Source organism: Microtus ochrogaster, unplaced genomic scaffold, assembly GCF_000317375.1.
Source record: "Microtus ochrogaster isolate Prairie Vole_2 unplaced genomic scaffold, MicOch1.0 UNK4, whole genome shotgun sequence".
Lineage (NCBI taxonomy): Eukaryota > Metazoa > Chordata > Mammalia > Rodentia > Cricetidae > Microtus > Microtus ochrogaster.
Window position 1 is genome coordinate 13,926,945 of NW_004949102.1, and position 18,451 is coordinate 13,945,395.

General features: G+C 45.5%; 1 protein-coding gene across 1 annotated transcript in view; it reads right to left on the reverse strand.

Moving 5' to 3' along the window:
• Positions 1-18,451, reverse strand: part of Creb3l2 (cAMP responsive element binding protein 3 like 2) — a 114,477-nt gene that overhangs the window by 29,992 nt on the left and 66,034 nt on the right. Inside the window, exon 2 of the mRNA XM_005365832.2 lies at positions 16,470-16,686. Coding sequence (XP_005365889.1) covers positions 16,470-16,686 — 217 coding nt within the window. The remainder of the gene's footprint in view (positions 1-16,469; positions 16,687-18,451) is intronic.

The window sequence follows — 18,451 nt, forward strand, 5'->3', positions numbered from 1 at the left end:
GTTCCCACTCCCTAGTTTTCATCCTTTCCTATTTTCTCCATCTACATCTCAAATCTAACTAGGCACCAGAGCCATTGCACAGACCCCTGGGGAAGTTCTGGGTTTGCTTGGCTGAAATGGATGAAATACTCATCTAGGGAGGAGAGCAGGGTCTTGGTGAGCCTGGGCTCTGTCTTGTCACCCAGGTTTTCATGATGATCACCGGGCCTGGGGAGAGATAACTGCTAAGCAGCAAGATGGAGCCAGTGGGGCTCCTCAGACCCTGGACACGCTGCTCTGAAACTTAAGCTGCACCAAACTGCTTCAGAGCATATTACTCAGCCCGGCCCTGCAGGAATAGAGGGTGGGGTAAGGAAGGAGAGCCAAGAGTCTGGAAACATGCAGAGAAAAAGGAAAGGCCAGCAGTCCCTGAAGCCCACAGCCCTCAGCAGACACCGGCTTTACTAAGAAGGGGCACACACAAACCAGATGCGCTCCTCTGCTCTTTGAAAACAAGCCCCGCCTACTCGGTCACCTAGCAGTTCCCACCATGAACACACACTCAGGAATTTGGCTCCAGTTTTCTTATTAAAAAAAAAAAATGGGGGGCAGGCGGGTATACAATCACACAGAGAAGCATGGGAACTTGGCGAAAGCAAAAGCTCACAAAGATAAACTCCAACTCCATAAACTACCTCCTTTGAGCACAGAAAAGGTTAGGTTCCCACTCACAAGGTGGCATTCTGCTTTCAGAGCCAGTTCTATAAGCTGCCCAGTGTCTGGTGTGATGGGGGGGGGATTTCCGCCACAGGGTGTGGGCGACATCCTGGACCAGGAGGGGCTGGAAGGAAACAAAGGACCTTTTAATGGCTGCTAGAGGGAGGAGACCACACTGTACTTACACCCAGTTCTGCTGGCCAGATGGGCACCCTGCTCAGCTTATAGAAACAACTGAACCACAGGCCAAAAGAAGACTAATGACTCTCCCACAAGGAGGCTCGGTACGAGAAGACTGTCCATAGCTCAGAAGACAGGAGGAAGGTGTGTTTGGGATGAAATGAGGGTGGGAGGGAGAGGCAGAGAGAGGGTGTGGATCACTGTCTTCAGTCAGCGGTGAGATGCCGAAGCTGCTGCTCGTAGAAATCACACTCACAGCTCATACTGAACATGGTCTGCCACAAGAGGCTATAAGGAACATAGTAAGAAGAAATGTAGCTCTGGGTATAATAAAACGAAGAAGAAGGGTCACTCCTGGGAAGATGGCTCCACGCAATGACCAGCAAATTGTGAGGTAGGGCCACATATCCTAATGTTACAATCAAAATGACTGTGACCCAGTTTAATTCCCAATAGACACATCAGGCAAAGTTAAATGAAGAAAGTACACTTGAACTTGAAGGCCGAAAGGAAGATGAAATTGGTTCTTCTATTGGAGTAAAACCATTGTCAATAGATGTATGTAGAAACAGGGAAGGAGTTCTTTCCATGTTCTTCATGCTCAGCACCATGGTCCTATCTAAAAACACCATCACTGCTGCCTTGGGAGCAGAGGCTACGGAGGCAGCAATGGTACCTGCCTGCAGAAGGAAGCATCCTCTCTTAAAGACTATAGGAGTCATCCAAGTGAGAAGACCAAGGCTCTGATCCCCTAAGCTTAGATGAGGAAAAACAACTGGTGTCGCCATCATGCGTCCATTCCAGTACTGCCATTCAGTCCTCCATCTTGAAGCTGCTTTGAGTTAAAATGAAGCCCAATCTCAATGGTGTCATTTCTACAGACTGTAAATCTCCTCATTTGTTGCCACCTGAGGTCAGCCCCAGATCTCTGCATTCCTACCATCAACAAGTCAACATGTGGATCAAAATTTATACACATGCTCAGTACACTCTTATTTAGAAAGACAAGATGTGGGAAACAACCAATCCATGAAGGAGAAGATGATGAGGTGGATTATGGTTTATCTACACAATGGAATATTTACACAGACATTGGCATATTTACAAAGCCTTTTCAATAATAAAGGAAAGGTTCATAATACACTAAGAAAAACCTTGGCATAATGATATACTATTGATAAAGAAAAGAGACTGTGGTAGTTTGAATGAAAATGGCCCCCATAGACTCAGAGGGAGTGGCATTATTGGAGGTGTGGCCTTGTAGGAGAAAGTGTGTCTCTGGGGGATGGACTTTGAGGTTTCAGAACCTTACGCCAGGCCTAGCATGGCACTCTTTCATGCTGCTCTTTTGGGTCTGGATGCAGAACTCTCAGCTATTTCTCCAGCGCCATGCTTCCCACCACGATAACAAGGGACTAAACCTCTGAACTCTAAGCCAGCCCCAATTAAATGTTTTCCTTTCTAAGAGTTGCTATGGTCATGGCCTCTCTTCCCAGCAAGAGAACACTGACTAACACATTAACAAGAAAGAGACAAAAGAAACATGCCTGGACAGCAAACATAGATAACCATTCAGAATATTGCGGCTTCATTCCTATTCTTTAACGTTTTTATAGTATTTCTAGAAGCCTGTATTTGAAACTATTAATATCATTCCCAGTTGCCACACATGGACATGCCGGCATTGCCTCCTCTTACTTTGGGGTGGCGATCCCCAGACAGAAGCTGGAGTGGCCGAGAGACCCCACTGCTGACTCCAGTCGACTTTTCCACTTTGTATAGCTGCTTTTGTTATTTCCACAATAAAATATCCAGACAAAAGCAACCTGAGAGAAAGGATCTGGGTGGCTACAGTTTGAGAAAAATCCATCATGGGTAGGGACGACATGGGGGTTAGGAGCGTGAGGCAGATGGTCACACAGTACCCATGAAGTAGACAGAGGGAATGTTGGTACCCAGCTAGCTGTTGGCTTCTTAGGTAGCCTAGGATCCCAACCCAATGGGGGTTCCCACATTTAGGGAAGTAATCTGCCCCAATTAACTCATCAAGACAATTCCTCACAAGTATGTCCCATGGCTCTTTTCCTTGGTGAATCTTGGTTTAGTCATGCTATACCGATATAAGCCAGCAGCACACCCTCCAACTGTGTCTTTTGCTATATGAGTGTTCAATACCCCCCAGCTTTGCCCTGCAACTTTAACCTAACCAATGGCACACTAGCTTCTTAATACAGCAGAATCTTGGAATGTTTTAGCGAAGGCCAGGTTTATGTTCTTATGGTTTTTACTATCACATAAGATAGTGCCAGCGTGTGCCAGGATAATTGATCTCTTGATCCTAGATGAAGGAGCACAGCCTCACAGATCAAAGGCATGCCAAGGGGAACTGAGCCAAGTCATCAACTCTTGACTAGCCTTAAGATGAGAGCGAATGCAGCTGGAACCAGCAGTTGCTAAAACTGAGCCCATGTCCATCAGTCTGTCCCCAACAGTGGAAATGTACAACCTCGAGTAATACATGATATTTACTCCAAGTACTGAGATTTAGAGCTGGGAATATAGCATAATTGATACAGTGCTTACCTAGCATATACAGAGCACCAAGTGTGATTCCCAGTACCACACAAACACTGGTAATCCCAGTGCTCAAACGCAGGAGGCAAAGGCAGGAGGATCCAATGTTCAGGCTCATCATTGACTGCAGACCAAACTGGAGACTACCCTGGAATAGGCTACCCCCACATACACACAGAAATTAAAGTACGGGGTCTGAGATGGCCTCTTAGCATAGCTAGCTAGTACAACATGGCTAGAATTACGACATCAGAATCTATCGCAATAAGGTAACTGCATTGATTTTTCAGAATAATTCCTCTATGTTGTAAACTGGAGGTGGTGTTAATAAATATTTGTAGGAGCTGGTGAGGTGGCTGAGCAGGTCAGAGCACCTGCCTCACGAGCCTGATGACCTGAGTTCGACTCCTACAAGCTACAGAAAGCTGGAAGGGGAGAACCAACTCCCAAAAGTCGTCGCCTGGCTTGCACATGCATGATTAATAAAAATAAACAAGCATTTGCAGACTGGCCAATCTGACCCACCAGACACACTGTAAAAGGACTGAGGTTAGATTAAAGAAGTGCAGTCAGTCAGTACGAAGCTTGACGAGAGCAGCATTCCAGTGCGGCTGAAATCAGAGAAGAGAGCTTGCATTCCCAACCCTGGGCTGTTGGCCTAAATTTTATCCCCAGTGGAATTAAAGATCAAATTAGAGAAAAGAAAATTACAAATGCAGCCCATAAGGTAGAAAGTAAAGAAAGGAGAGAAATAGAATAGGAGTGGGCTCTGCAACTTGCCAGGGGCCTCAGTTTTGTAGCTGAATTTTATTGGCAAAAAAGACCACTAAGGCTTAGAGTTAGACACATCCTCAGCTATTTGCATAACTAATTGATTAAACAGAGAGATAACTAAGTACTTGAAATACTTCAGTCTGCAACTTTTCTAAATTCTGCACTTCAGACTTTGAGTCAAACAAAGGTGTTTTTTTTTTCTGAATTATACTTACAGGCCTTTTAAGTTTCATTTGAAATGAAAGACATCCTCCCCTAATTTAAATATGTCCTGCATGATAAGCATCCTCTAGAGCATCAGGTTTTATTTGCACAGCTTTCCCTAGAGGTTGATTTCCGAGGCTGCATCTCCTTGACATCAGCCTTGGTTATTAGCAAAGATGAAGAGGCGCCACAGTCTCACGGTAGAGACGTGGCCTTGGAGACCAAAGGACAGAGAGCTGCTTAAAGGCAATGAAATGACAGCATCAGGAGTAGAGCCTCAGTCATTTCCATATGCAGACTTGTGTTTTATAGACACATGCACAGGCAACACACACACACACATACACACACACACACACACTACAGAACATAGAATACGAATAAACATATATTCCTAAGAGAAATCACTTGGTACAAATAGCACCTATATGATTAAAAAAAGCCCTACAAGTTTCCATTTATCGTCCAAATAGTATATATAAACTGAAGAAAGTAAGTTACATGTCTCCTCTAAACTTTCATTTTATTTCTTTACTCTTTGAACATGTTGAAAGAAATTGACAAATCTTTTTCTACCCACATAATAATCTCCTGTGCCTAGAGAGACAGCTCAGTGGGTAAGAGCACTGGCTATTATCCCAGAGGACTTTGGGGCCATGCCCACCACTCACAGGACAGCCCACAACTGTCTGTAGCTCCAGTTCCAGGAAGACTTTATGTCCTCTTCTGGCCTCCATGGGTACGAATAAAATACGAAAAAAAAAAAAATCTCCTTTGAAAATTCCAAGGCTGAGATCTGGAAGGCAGGATGCTGTGGGGTAAGAATTCTGTGAGACATGTCAAAACAAGGAGAAAAAAATATGGCTCATTGCGTAAAAGCCAGCGGCCTGTCTGCCCATGGTACCCTAAAATGAATTCTCATATAGAGTGGTGTAAAGAGGTGTCCATGGTAGGAAAATCAGCATCACTGTATTTGCTATGGGCTGGATATTGTTCTGAGTACTTTGGAAATATTAATTTAGTCCTAAGAGTAACCACAGAGGTTGATACAACTATTGTTCCCATTTTAGAAACAAGGAAACTGCAAGATTAAGTAACTTGCCCAAAAGTGTGCATGCAGCTGGTGTGTGGCAGACGGGGAACTCACATAGGAATGAGTCCCACGGCCTGGGCTCACTCTCATGGGCACACACTGATTTCCAAAGCAGCAATGGTTTAATACAGCTCTAGCCTAGAAGGATTACATTTGAAGAAAAAGATACTGATTACTCCTGGACTACAGACCACCAGTCCATGTTTCTGATCTGAAGAAGCATTGTTTAAGACCAATGCATAACAGCTAAAATGTGCTGTGCTTAGTCTTTGGCAGACACCCAGGCTGTACTGCAATGGACCTCTGAGACCAACACAATCAGCTATCTCTGTCACTCTGTGTTCTTTCTGTGCCTGTGTCCATGGAAGCTCTCCCCTCAGCGCCTGCCACTCCTATCGCAGCCACTCGGTAAATTATGTATTTAATTATAGAGCAAGCCACAGAAGAACAATGGCAATAATAGCTGATACTTATTTGGTGCTTGCAAAGTTGCAGGCACCGTTGTAAGTGTTCAATAAATATTAACTTGGTGAAGCCCTCCAGCAAAGCTGTGGAAGTAAATATTATATTCTCATTTTAAAGATCAGGGATGGGGAGACCAAAGAGCAAAGCAATTCACTCAAGATCACGTCATTCATAATCTGGGCAGTGCCAAGACTCAAAGCTAGAGTCATACACAATATAACTCTAGGGATCCGCACTGTTCCTGTACTTGAATCTTTCAGATTCTCCGTTTCTCCCGCAGGATGCTGTGTTTAGAGCACGAACCACGTAAATACCATAGAACAAAGGGCTGATTTGAAAAGCCCAATTGAGTACACCGATGTGCACAAAACTCCCACATATATTTAATTTTTCTTCGTCAATAATAGAGCTGTTATTCCCGAATAATCCAAGTAGTTTTACTTGACAGATGGCTGTCAACTTCACTGCTGGCTGAACTATCCTAACTCCACTAGACTAACTATTCTAGACTGCAGGGGTTAAGCAAAGGGAGCACTGCTTTGCTGTTCTGGGGGGAGCACTGTTATATTCCTCCCCTGTGCTCCCACCCAAACACACGCAGGCTCTTTCAGCACCCCAGCCAAGGCAGAGGACCCAGTATGACCACATCATCCTTTTCTGCCCCTCTAGAATGACTCACACTGATGCTCTTGACACCAGCTCAGAGCAAATGTGATTAGCTATTTATCTCATCTCTGGGTCTTATCTTTTTCTGGGCCCCACTTCCTGGGAACACGTCAACACAGAGATCCTTCTAAGGCTAGAGAGCAGAAACCCAAGTCACCTGTGACTCACCCGTGACCTTTCCTTACACACACAACCCTGTGTGAATCCTGCGGCCTATTTCTCTAATAAAAAACAAAACACTTTCTTTGCCATTCATGTCAAACACCTTCTGGTTTCTCTGCAGCTAACTCTCTGTGCATCCCTCCCCCGCTCTGCAGCCTCAGCCTCAGCAATGAACCATTATTCTCTCCTATGATGCTCCAACAAACACCCCCTCTTTGCTCCAATCCTGTTTCCCAACCCTCACTGCGTTCGACTCCTGAGTCTTCCTCCCGCAGCCTGTCTCATTCTCCCCTTATGACGTCACGCCAGCACCAGTTACTCACCTCCATCCAGCTCACTGAGGTCTTGCTCCCATCTGTCACTGTGGAAACAGCCCCGTAAATTGAAAGGATCCATACTGAGCCCACCCAGCTAGCTCTAGCTTTTGCAAACCCTGAGAAACCCCAGTGGATTCATCAGCAGGACAACTGGTCACAAGAGATATTCCTGGTCTGTCTAGACTCTATAGACCTGAAACAGCAATCATCTCTCTTTTTTTTTTTATAAAGATTTATTTTTATTACTAATTTTTAAATTGTCTGAGTTAAAAGGACAGGTATGTGCACAAGAATGCAGTGTCCATGTGGGCCAGAAGAGGGTGCCCGGTTCCCTGGGGCTGGAATTTACAAGTGATTTTGAGTCACCTGATACACGTCTTAGGCACCGAGGTCTGGTACATGCCCTTAGCCATTGGGTCAGCTCCCCGCTATTAGTCTCTTATGAAAGTTACCTTGGCACCAATGCATTATATACCCCTTCTGCTTAACCTGCTGATATTTTATAGACTTTTATACCCTATTCTTACACAAGCTTGGAGGACAGGGGCCACATCAAGTTCTCTCTGAATGGCCGGGTCTAGCGTTACTAAGTTTCTTCTTCAGGAAAAGCACTGAAATAACAGAACAAAGCAAATGTGTGCCTTGTGCTATAGTTTACAGGTTCTTCAACTGAAAGTCACATAGCTGAAAGTGGAGATGTGACAAATTAGGCAACAGTAAAAGGCTTCTCGATGCACAACAGACAGAAATTAATTAAAAAATCAAACTTACACTGTGGTAGTTTGAACAAAAATGGTTTCTATAGACCCATAGGGAGTGGCATTATTAGGATGTGTGACCTTGTAGAAGTAGAGGTGGCCTTGTTGGGGGAAATGTGTCACAGGGAGTGGACTTTGGGTTTTCAGAAACTCAAGTCAAGCCCACTCCTTCCTGCTGCCTTTGGATCTGGGTGTAGAACTCTCAGCTACTTCTCTAGAACCATGCTGTATCTGCCTGTGTGCCACCATGCTTCTCATTATGATAATAATGGAGTAACCCCCTGAACTGTGTGCCAGCCCCAGTTGGATGTCGTCCTTTATAAGAGCTGCCATGGTCATGGTCTCTTCACAGCAAGAGAATCCTAACTATGACACACACTATATCAGAGGCTCTTCTTGCAGGGCTCACCCAGTGTTGCCCTGAGCAACTTTACTGCAGCTTTGGTTACGAATATACAATGTGTGTGCCTTGCCCTGTGCAGGATGTTATACCACGAATCATCATCAGCTGAAGCCCCAAATTCCTCAGCTCAGCTTCAGGACCACTGGCTGTCCTGGGCTCAGTGTCCATACAAAGTTTCTTCTTGTAGAGGCAGACCAGTTTAAATACAGAAAACAAAGGTCTTTAGTATTTCCCAATGTCACGCTTCAGCATGCAAGTAACAAAATAGCGCCATCTTTGGAGTCTATTGTGTTAGTATGCTTGATTTTAAAAAATTGCTGTTAGACTTTCTGACTTGTTTCATTTTTTAAAAAATTAATTGGCAGCTAGAGAGATGGCTCAGCAGTAAAGAGCACTGGCTGCTCTTCTAGGGGTCCTGAGTTCAAATCCCAGTAACCACAACCATCTGTAGTGAGATCTTATGCCATTTCTGACTTGGGTACACATGCAGATAGAGCACCCATACATAAAATAAATAAATCTCTAAAAAATGGTTAGATGAATTTGACTTGGGATTATGATAAAATTTCCAATAATTTCTGAAAAGGCTTAAACATGGATTTGCCATGCTATAGTTCATATTCATGCAAAACAGCATTTTTAGTACTGATGTTTTAAAATCAAAATACTAATCAACTCTGAAAACACTGAAGACACACTATACCTTTTAGCATTTGGCCGATTATTCTTTATATAATGCTTTACATAAAATATGTTTTATATAAAAATAACAAGTATTGCCAATTCTCCTTAACTGAATATTTGCTTTTGTCTTTAATAAATGGTAAAATTATATGTATACTAAAGAACTGTCTTAAAATCCATTTATCATTTATTAGGGTAAATGTTTGCTTTGCATGACTATTTTATATACCTACACATCAAGGGTCATGCAAAAATTTCTGGAGCAAAACGTTGCCCTTGAGAGGGAAAAGTTCAAGAAGGCCAGTTATCGTGTGGCTCGTGTCTTCCGGGGTGCATGTGCTTTGTGTCTGGCACTACTGGAAGGTGGTGGAGCTATAGGAGGTGCAGCGTAGTGGGAGGTTTGGGGTCAGAGGGTGTATGTTCTTCAAGGGGATTATGGGACCCCCAGTCTCATCGTCTTTCTCTTCTTGGCCTTCTGGGTCCAAGGCGAGCAGTTTTGTCTCACCACGTACTTCCGCTGTGATGTGTTGCTTCACCACAGACCCCTCAGCAACTAAAGACACAATGGAACCTTTAAAGCTGTCACAGGGAACGGCTCTCCTCACAAGGTGAGTGTGCACCGGGTATCTGCTATAATAACAGAAACTGCTCTCCTCACAAGGTGAGTGTGCACCAGGTATCTGCTATAATAACAGAAACTGCTCTCTTCAGAAAGACAATAAACCCACCAGCCCAATTTGATTACAACGGAATACGACCCCATTACAATGATTACAAAGATGATGACCGCTTGGGGGTCACACAAAGTCTGCTCACCCCAGTATCGTAAGCATAGCCAGGAACGTTTTACTGGGGAATTTCTTTCGGCCTCTTCATTTTTCTCTTTTTTATACTTTACTTTTACTGTTGGACAAGAAGCACTCTCAGCAAATGGTCACCAGTCTGCACCCTGAGGAGAGGTGGCTGAACGGGGTGGACACTGCCTCCAGTGTCCATGAAGGCCAGCCATATTCCCAGGCTTGGCTTCTGTGGCCTGAGCCCTATGAAACTCTGTAGAAGCTCCAGCGTTTCAGAGACATTTCTAGTCAGCTCTGAAATGGATGAGCCCTGTGCTGCATCAGACCAGGGGTTCCTGACTTTTGTCATCATGGGATCTTTCAAGAAGCTAAAGTTATCAAAGCCCACAGCACAGATCAGTGAGTGAGGGCACTTGCAGCTGAGCCCAGTGGACCTGAGCTGGATCCCCAGAACACATGTAGTGGAAGGGGAGACTCCCACCTCAGCATTTGTGGAATGTATACATGTACACACCCTTACATGGGGGCACGCACGTGCGCGCGCACACACACAGCATACACACATACACCATATACCCACATACAATAATTGTAAAATATAAACTAAAGAAAGCTATAAAGCCTCTTACCAGGAAAGTTAACAAACATAGACAGCCCCAAATTTGGTGCACATGTTAGGGGTCTAGAGTCCACTGCGTAGGGTACAAGCATCCATTTGCTCTGTGTGATTGCTCTAAAACTCAGGGGAGGCATAAGTGCAAGTAAGGAGGAATGGCCAGGGATGGCAGAAGGGTTATGGCAGGAGAAAGGGAAAGTTAGGAGGGACAGGGAGGGACGTCAGAAGGGTTATGGCAGGAGAAAGGGAAAGTTAGGAGGGAGAGGGAGGGACGTCAGAAGGGTTATGGCAGGAAGAAGAAAGAAAGATGAATAAAAAGGAGCCTCTTTCTACACTAAGCCTCTTCTTAGCTCTATGTCCCAGCACGGCTTTCAAGCTTAGAAGCACTTACAGAAGAGCGGCGTTTGCTCTAAGCAAAACTGGACAAGGAGAGACGCATCACTGGCTTTCCAAAGAACGAGATTCTCATTATCCACCACTGGAAGTTAGGGCTCCTACTATTATTTCACCTATTGGGGACTAAGAGGTAAGGGATATTGGATTTGGTGCCAACAGCTGCTCTTAAACACTACACATCTGCATGTTTCCTAAAGAGAAATCATAACTTATCAGGGTGCTCACCTGCTCTGAATGCTTGGATCTGGAAGGGTGGACTCCTGCTTTGGAGGGATATAAGGTATGGCCCAAGAAAATAAAATAATATTATTACTACACACTTGCTCACTCTCAAATCTCAGCGTCACAACTGTAGCTAAGACCTAGGGGAGGTGATGCTGGATAAGTCTACCCTCATCTCCGTACACCCATGCCTTCGATGGCAAACACCTCAAACAATTCCTATCCCATACTATCACCTCCCACTTATAAACATGAGAGAAAACACCAGAACTTCCCAAAGGTGAACTGTGGATTGTATGCCCTTTGCAAAATGCTTCTGAATGCCCCCTGCCTCTTTTCAGCAAAGAGCAGCATAAACCTGTCATGGCACAAAAGCTACAAAGGGAACTTGGGTGCCAGTTGGGGGACCTGACAGTGTGTTTTTTGGTCTTACTCAACAAGATCTACCAATTGTTTCTCCCCACACTGGGTGTTAGCTTAGGTGCATGTATGATCTCTTCATGCGGAAGGCCAGTAACACAGTGGAAGGAGGGTTGCCATCTTATATTTGTTGCGTTTCTTTCTTGTGCTTTGAAAGTCTGTAGGGATGAATGGGTCTCCTAGTTAACTCCCTGCCCCCTTTCTAATTCTATTTGGTTCTTTTGCTTTCTGGGGGGTCCCCCAAAGTCATGTCTTTGCCATGACTCAGTCCCAAACTTCCAACTCCCCGTAATGAAACCCCAGACACCAAGACGGCGGAAGTGTCCGTGATGAATTCAGAGTCCTTCTTTTAACAGAATTATGTCTATATAGATGACTCAAATAAGCAGGTATGCTAAAGAAGTCTATCTCCCGACAAGACAGTCCCCAAAGTGAGCAGAACAATGAACTGGAGAAGGAAGTCCAAAAACAGAGAAAAAAAAATCAGCAAGGAAATGGACACACTGAAAAGGAACCACGCAGAAGTTCTGTAAGTGAAAGAATCAGTTGGTTAAATAAAAGCCGCATTAAAAAGTGTCGGCACTAGACAAGCCTACACAGAGGAACGACAGAGGACAGAGTAGAGACAATATGCCCAGACACAGACAAAGGAAGACAACCGATGAGCGGAACAGGAAGGAACCCTGAACCTTTGGAAATCTGCTTTGTGTACGAGCTTTTGGCTGAGGATCTTTTTTCAAAGCACTGGTGTGTCCTGGCCTTCTGCTCCTCTGCTCTCTGTCTGAGGCCCTCGAGCAAGCCCCAGGGGCTGACTCCAGGCAGCGAGCCAAGGCCCAGCTGAAATCCTGCTTCATTCAGGCAGCTCTTCCTGACTCCTGAGTGGGTGTGCTCCCTCTCTCTCTCCTGGAAACTCCTACAGTTTAATTTCCTCTTGGAACGCTCCTCAGAATCTGCCTAATATGGTAGCAGGTACATTATGTTTTCATCAGACCCTGATTCCTCCTCACAGGCAGGGTCTACGGGTCACTGCTGGGTTTCCTGAGTATCTAAGTGGGAATCTGGTACATGATATGTGTGCAGCCTACATGTGGAAGGGAAGCAAGGTTAGTGTACTGAATGTCATTAGACCACTCCAGCTCGGGTTCTGAGCAGCAAACCGCAGGTGTGAGACACACACCTGGTGCTTCCCCTGTCCACTAGGCCTTGTTTGTGTCACCTGTCTAATCTCATTCGCATGTCAGCGCTCTCTCCCTTCCTTGTCCTATTTTTCCATGTCACTGATTGACACTTTTAAGATACGGTACTAAAAAAAAATTGCTATGATATTAGTTTGAAGATGAGCCACAAAGCATTAACAACACACCTGCTTCTCTTTGGCACCATGTTTGATCTGCAGATGGAAGCTGCAGTCAGCCAGGAGCTCGCACTGGTGAAATCCTGCCTCTGTCGTGTGTGCAGAGGCAACAAGTGGAATGGAGCAATCGCCTCCGTGGTATTACCCCACGGGTCAGAGATGGATGCTCCATCTCTCGTATCGTCTTTTACAACTGGCTATGCAAGTCAATGGGATAAATGTTCCCCGAACAGCTTCAGAGTACCAAACATAATGCTAATTGCCAGACACAGAACGGATCGTGCCCTCACACAGCTCAAAATACAGAAGGAACCCAACAATCACATGGTTAATTGAAATACATGGATAACTAATAATCTCCACGCAACTAAAAAAGTATTATGTTTACAGTTCATTTCTGCCCCCTAAACAATTATAACCTGGGGCTCATTCTCTGGATCTAGCTGACATATTAAAAACGAACTAGCAAAAATTAAAAAAAAAATCCACTAATAAGTACCTACTAAATTTCATAGGCTGCTAAATTGCGAGGTCCTCTTTCACAGGACCAGGAAGATGGCTCAGTGGGTAAGGACACTTTCAGGGAAGCCTGATGACCTGAGTCTAATTCCTGGAACAGGCATGGTGGGAAGAGAGAACCAACTCCTGCCAAGTTTCCTCTGACCTCCACACATGCATGCTGTGTGCACACATGCATGCTCCACACATGCATGCTGTGTGCACACTCATGCTCCCCAAAATAACTAAAGTTAAAAAGAATCCTCGACAATGTCTGACTGAGCGCCCTGGCCTCACGCAGACCTCAGCTGTAAATAACAACGGCAACAGAGCCAAGAGCTTCCCTGCCTGCAGCCGGACACTGGGAGGCAATGAAATCTATTATCACACTTAATCCTCAGAACAAAACATGAAAGCCATTCTCACCCTTGTTTTACACACAGGGAAGCAAGGCTGGAAAAGTTAAAGGACCCTTCCAGAGTCAGTCGGTGTGATAGAGAATTTGGAACATGTGTGAATAGCTTCCACTAGGGTTGACACATGTATGATTTTATAATCGGTTGTGTACTGTACACTCCCAATCCTCCCCTCCTGACAAATTCTGGGAGACCAATGGACAAATGTCATTTTCTTTTTATTTCTTCAGGGTCTTGAATATAAACATAAGAGCCTCCGTACCAATGAACAGAAAGTGTGTAGCCTAGTAATACCAGGTAAAGGAATCCAGACACTGAAAAATCATTTCACTTCACTTCACATGTGGCTGCCAGCACCCAAGACGGTCTCCAGCACCTCCTGCTAAATGCCTTCTTGTGAAGTTCCCTACCACAATGAATCAGTGCTGTCCTGTGGGCAGCTGGGTCTATTCCCTGGCTGTGTCAGGAAAGGTAGCTGACAGGTGGGAAAAGCCGACAGCCCCATGGGGAGACCCATAGGGCAACCGACTTATCACCTGTGGCTGGTTGACTACTGCAGAGAGCTGCTTTTAGGGTAGCGTGTCTAACCGTGGAATGTCTCGGTCAGCATCTGATTCTAATATCAGGATAAATTATGAACCAAACCCACAGAAGTATCACTTCAAGAGGACTTAAGTACAGAACTCATGAGGGAATAAATGGCTGTTCTAAGACATTAATTTTGGGGGGGGATATTTGTTACACAGCATACATGGCTAATGCAAAAGACACTGAAGAGTATGCCACAAACGAAGAATGGTAGGAGATAGAGGCTCCAGTGGAGTTATGAGAAGAAAATAGATACAGCAATGACAAGAACATGAGGGACCTTGCATGAAGGCAAGCACACCCCCATAAAAAAATCTCAGAGTTAGAAGAAATCTTAACAGCCATTTTGTTTGACCACTCACCCATTTAAAAAATACTGAAGTTAACTCAGGGCTTGCATGAATTTAACCTGAAATCCAGACAACTGGCTTCCTTGAGCTGGCCCGCACACAGTGAGGGCTGGGGACACAGCCGCTCCCTGCTACCTATGCTTCATTTTCCATGGTCTTAGTTACCTACGGTCAATCACAGTCTAATGATATTACACGGGAATCAGAGAAATATGCAGTTCATAAGTTTCAGATAACTTTTGCTGCAGTATGCTGTTACAGTAATACACCTTTTACAATGAGGCTAAGGGAGAACATGGCACTAGTCACAACAGACAGCACAGATTCTGCATCTGATCTGATGGCATTTCTGAAATGAACTGCACAAACTGCAGGATGGGCCAGGCACTGGAAGAACACGGTTTGCTGAGATGCTACGCAGCAGACATTTCTCTGAGCTTTTTAAACATCAAATTTTATCCTCCAAAGCACCCGTATATTCTCGAATTAGCTAAGTTCTCTGCCTTTCTTTCCGGGAAGCATGACACCTCATCCTATTGGTGCAAGATAGGAATAACTGACAGACTCCAGCAGAGGGCTAAATCCCTATGCTCCCAAACTCCCCATAACAGAGGGGAAATCAGAGCATCAGGGTGAGGCTCCAGCAGGAGAGAGAGCCCACTCCCAGGTTCACAGCACCCCTCCCTTTCACTGAGCATGGAACCACACTCTTCCCCATGCTGATGGGTGTGACTCTTCCAAGAAAGAATGTTCCTAGGGAAGAATGGGAATTCTTCACACTCCCAACATTCTGTGCCCCAAGAGAAAGGTGTGTTACTGGTACAAGTTAATTATTTTAGGGGCTAGCAATGAATTCCTTTTGTGGGGGGGGGCTTCCTTATGCATGTGGATATAGGCACTGGCCTTTAGCCACAGGGAAGCATGAGGAAATGCGTTAGGTGGGGAGCAATCTGTAAAAGACACCTGTCACACACATGGTATGAAAGGGAAGGCAGAGGGGGGCTCAGAGCAAAACCCAAAGAGATATCAGGTTAGTAACCACATCGTATGATGTCATCCTCCCGCGGAAAAAAGGTATCACATGCTGGAATGAAAGTAGGAATGAGGTCTTTAGAGTTTACTTGAAGTACTTAAAATAGCTGGCTGTCCCTCTAAGAAAATAAAACACAGTTCAATTGTGTGTGTGTGTGTGTGCACACGTGCACATGTGTGTAAACATGTATGTGTATGAATGCATGCACACATGTAAAACTGGCAAGGTAGAAAATACAGCAAATAAAGGCTTATAGAGGAATGATCCAGACATCTTAGCACCTCTGGGGTTAGAAAAACCAGTCCTCCAACAATGACAAGCTGCAGCATTGTTTATGGGAATAGGCATGAAATGGATACCAACAAGTGAGTCCAAGTACATTCACCAAGATCCCATACATGTAGGTTCAGTGGAACATGCAGGGAAACAAAGAGGATGCCCCCAGAGGTTTCTCTAGATAAGAACTGTCATAAATAATCCTTTGCCAGGAAAACGATATGATCCTTTAAAACAACTAGCTAGCTTCCCATACTGCTGGTATCATCAGCTGAGAGGCCAGCTCGGTTGCACAGAGGGGCTCTGCTGCCCAAGGCCCAAGCCAAAGAGAGCAAGATGATTCAGTAACAGCAAGTTCCCTGAGAAGCAGCCTAGCAGAAAGAAGGGTATGGTGTACCCCCTGGCATTTACAGCCTTAGCACCAGATTGTGGGTGTGTGGCTAATGAGGATGCTAACAATTACAGAGCCCACACCCCGTCTCCTCGACGTTAAGGCCCCCCTGTGTTTCGGTGCTCTCGGTTTTTACCGTCATTGAAGTCATCGCTGGCAGTCGCATGGGTGAACGGTGACTGAGGCCGGGGCTCCTCGCTCAGGGAGTAGCTGTGCTCAGCCTGGATGAGAGGCGCTGGTGATGTCGGAGATGGCTCCACCTCCATCGACACGCTCTTCTCTGAGAGGAAGGGGTCATTCAGGAGCTGACCCAGGACGTTCTGGGAAAACTCATCCAGGAGCTCTGAGAAGTGCTGCAAGAAGCAGAGGAGGAAGAGTTCATGTTTTCTTCATCTGACACTCAACACATACTTCAGGGCAAAGAGACGGGTGGCCGCTCGCAAAATTCATTTGTCTGTTTCTGTCCATCAAACCATGGCAGTGGAAGCTGGAGAGATGGCTCAGTTGGCAAAGTGCTGGCTGGTTATGCAAGTATGAGGACCTGAGTCGGATCACCAGTACATACATGAAAACACAGGCACGGTGCTGTCTGTAATGCCAGGGCTGGGAATCAGAGACTGGCGGACTCCAAAGGCTGCTGGCCAGTCAGACCTAATTAAGGAGCCCCAGGTCCCTGTATGAGACACTGCCTCACAGACACAGTGAGTAGCCTCTGAGGGCACTAGGGTTGCCCTCTGGCTATACATAGTTAGTGTTTTCAATTAATCATAACCTACCATTCCTTGTCGTTCTGTGGGTTGTCTGGGTGAGGAACAGACTTCACTGAGGTACCATGATACAGCCACACTGAACTGCATGCTTGGCTAGGGTCTGGGCTCAGGCAGCTGGACACCTGGGCCCTCAGTCAAGGAAGCTGGGTGGGGCTCCCTGACAGAATGGTAGGAATCTTCCATAAGGAACAAAATGAAGGACGAATAACCTCCTCAGGCTCACACATCCTTGTCGCCATGGACTCTCTGGTCGGGCAAGTGACAAATCCAGCCCAGGCTCACAGGGCGGCACAATGCAACTCTACTTACTGGGAGAAAAAAAAAAAAAGAATGGCAAAATCCACTTGCAGACGAGTGTGGAGGGATGGTGCGATTCTTGGAGGGCCATTGCTGGAACAATCAGGCACACTCTGCACGAGCAACATCACAGAGTGAGACAGAGGATGGTTATAATCAGGTGCCCAACTCAAAAGTAATAGAGGCAGTGCTATAGTCTGAATCTAGAACGCCCCCACCCCCAAAGTCTATGTGTTAGTTTTGGTCCTCATCCATGTTGTCGCTGGGAGGTAATAGAACCTTTAAGAGGTGGAGCCAAGCAGGAGGTCGTCAGGTCACGGATGAAATGCCCTTACAGAGGACCCTGGGTTCTTCCTTTTCTCTTTTTCACTTTTCAGCCATGGAATGGGCAGTCCTGTTCTCAACCACACACAGCCATGTATGCTGGCTTGCCCAGAGCGCCAGCATCGGCCCGAACCAATTAGGCAAAGAGATCAATTATGCAAAGGGACCAGTTACACAAAAGGACTCCACAGCGTTAGCCAAAGGAACCCTTCTTTCTTTGTAAGTTGACTGTACCAGGCATGCGGTACAGTAACAGTTTACTCCTTTCTGCTCTCTCCACTAGACTTTTGTTTCTCTTCCATTTAATCTTTTGAATCATGTTCCATCCTTCAGCTCTAAATCTGTTAAACTTCTCAGCCCCTGCTAAGCCATGAACATGCACTAGGAGTCATCTATGTAATATCTGGGGTCACTGTCTCCCCTGCTCCACTGGCCCACACTGAAGGAGAGGAAGCCCCATTAATCCTCCCTCCATCGGAGGGATGTAGTGATGCTTTGAGGATCTGCAGAACAACACTTCTCTCAGCACGGCTGGTATGTTGGACTAGATCATTTCAGTTCTGGTGTGGAGGTGGTGCAGTAGCACGCATGGGTGTAGGAGAGGCCAGGGAAAGGTTTCTCTGCCTTTTGTTGGGTATTTAGTACTTCACTGCTGACATATTGGACTACACACATTTTGTGGGGGTGGCTGTGGTGGCAGCAGCAGAGTGTGTGTGTGTGTGTGTGT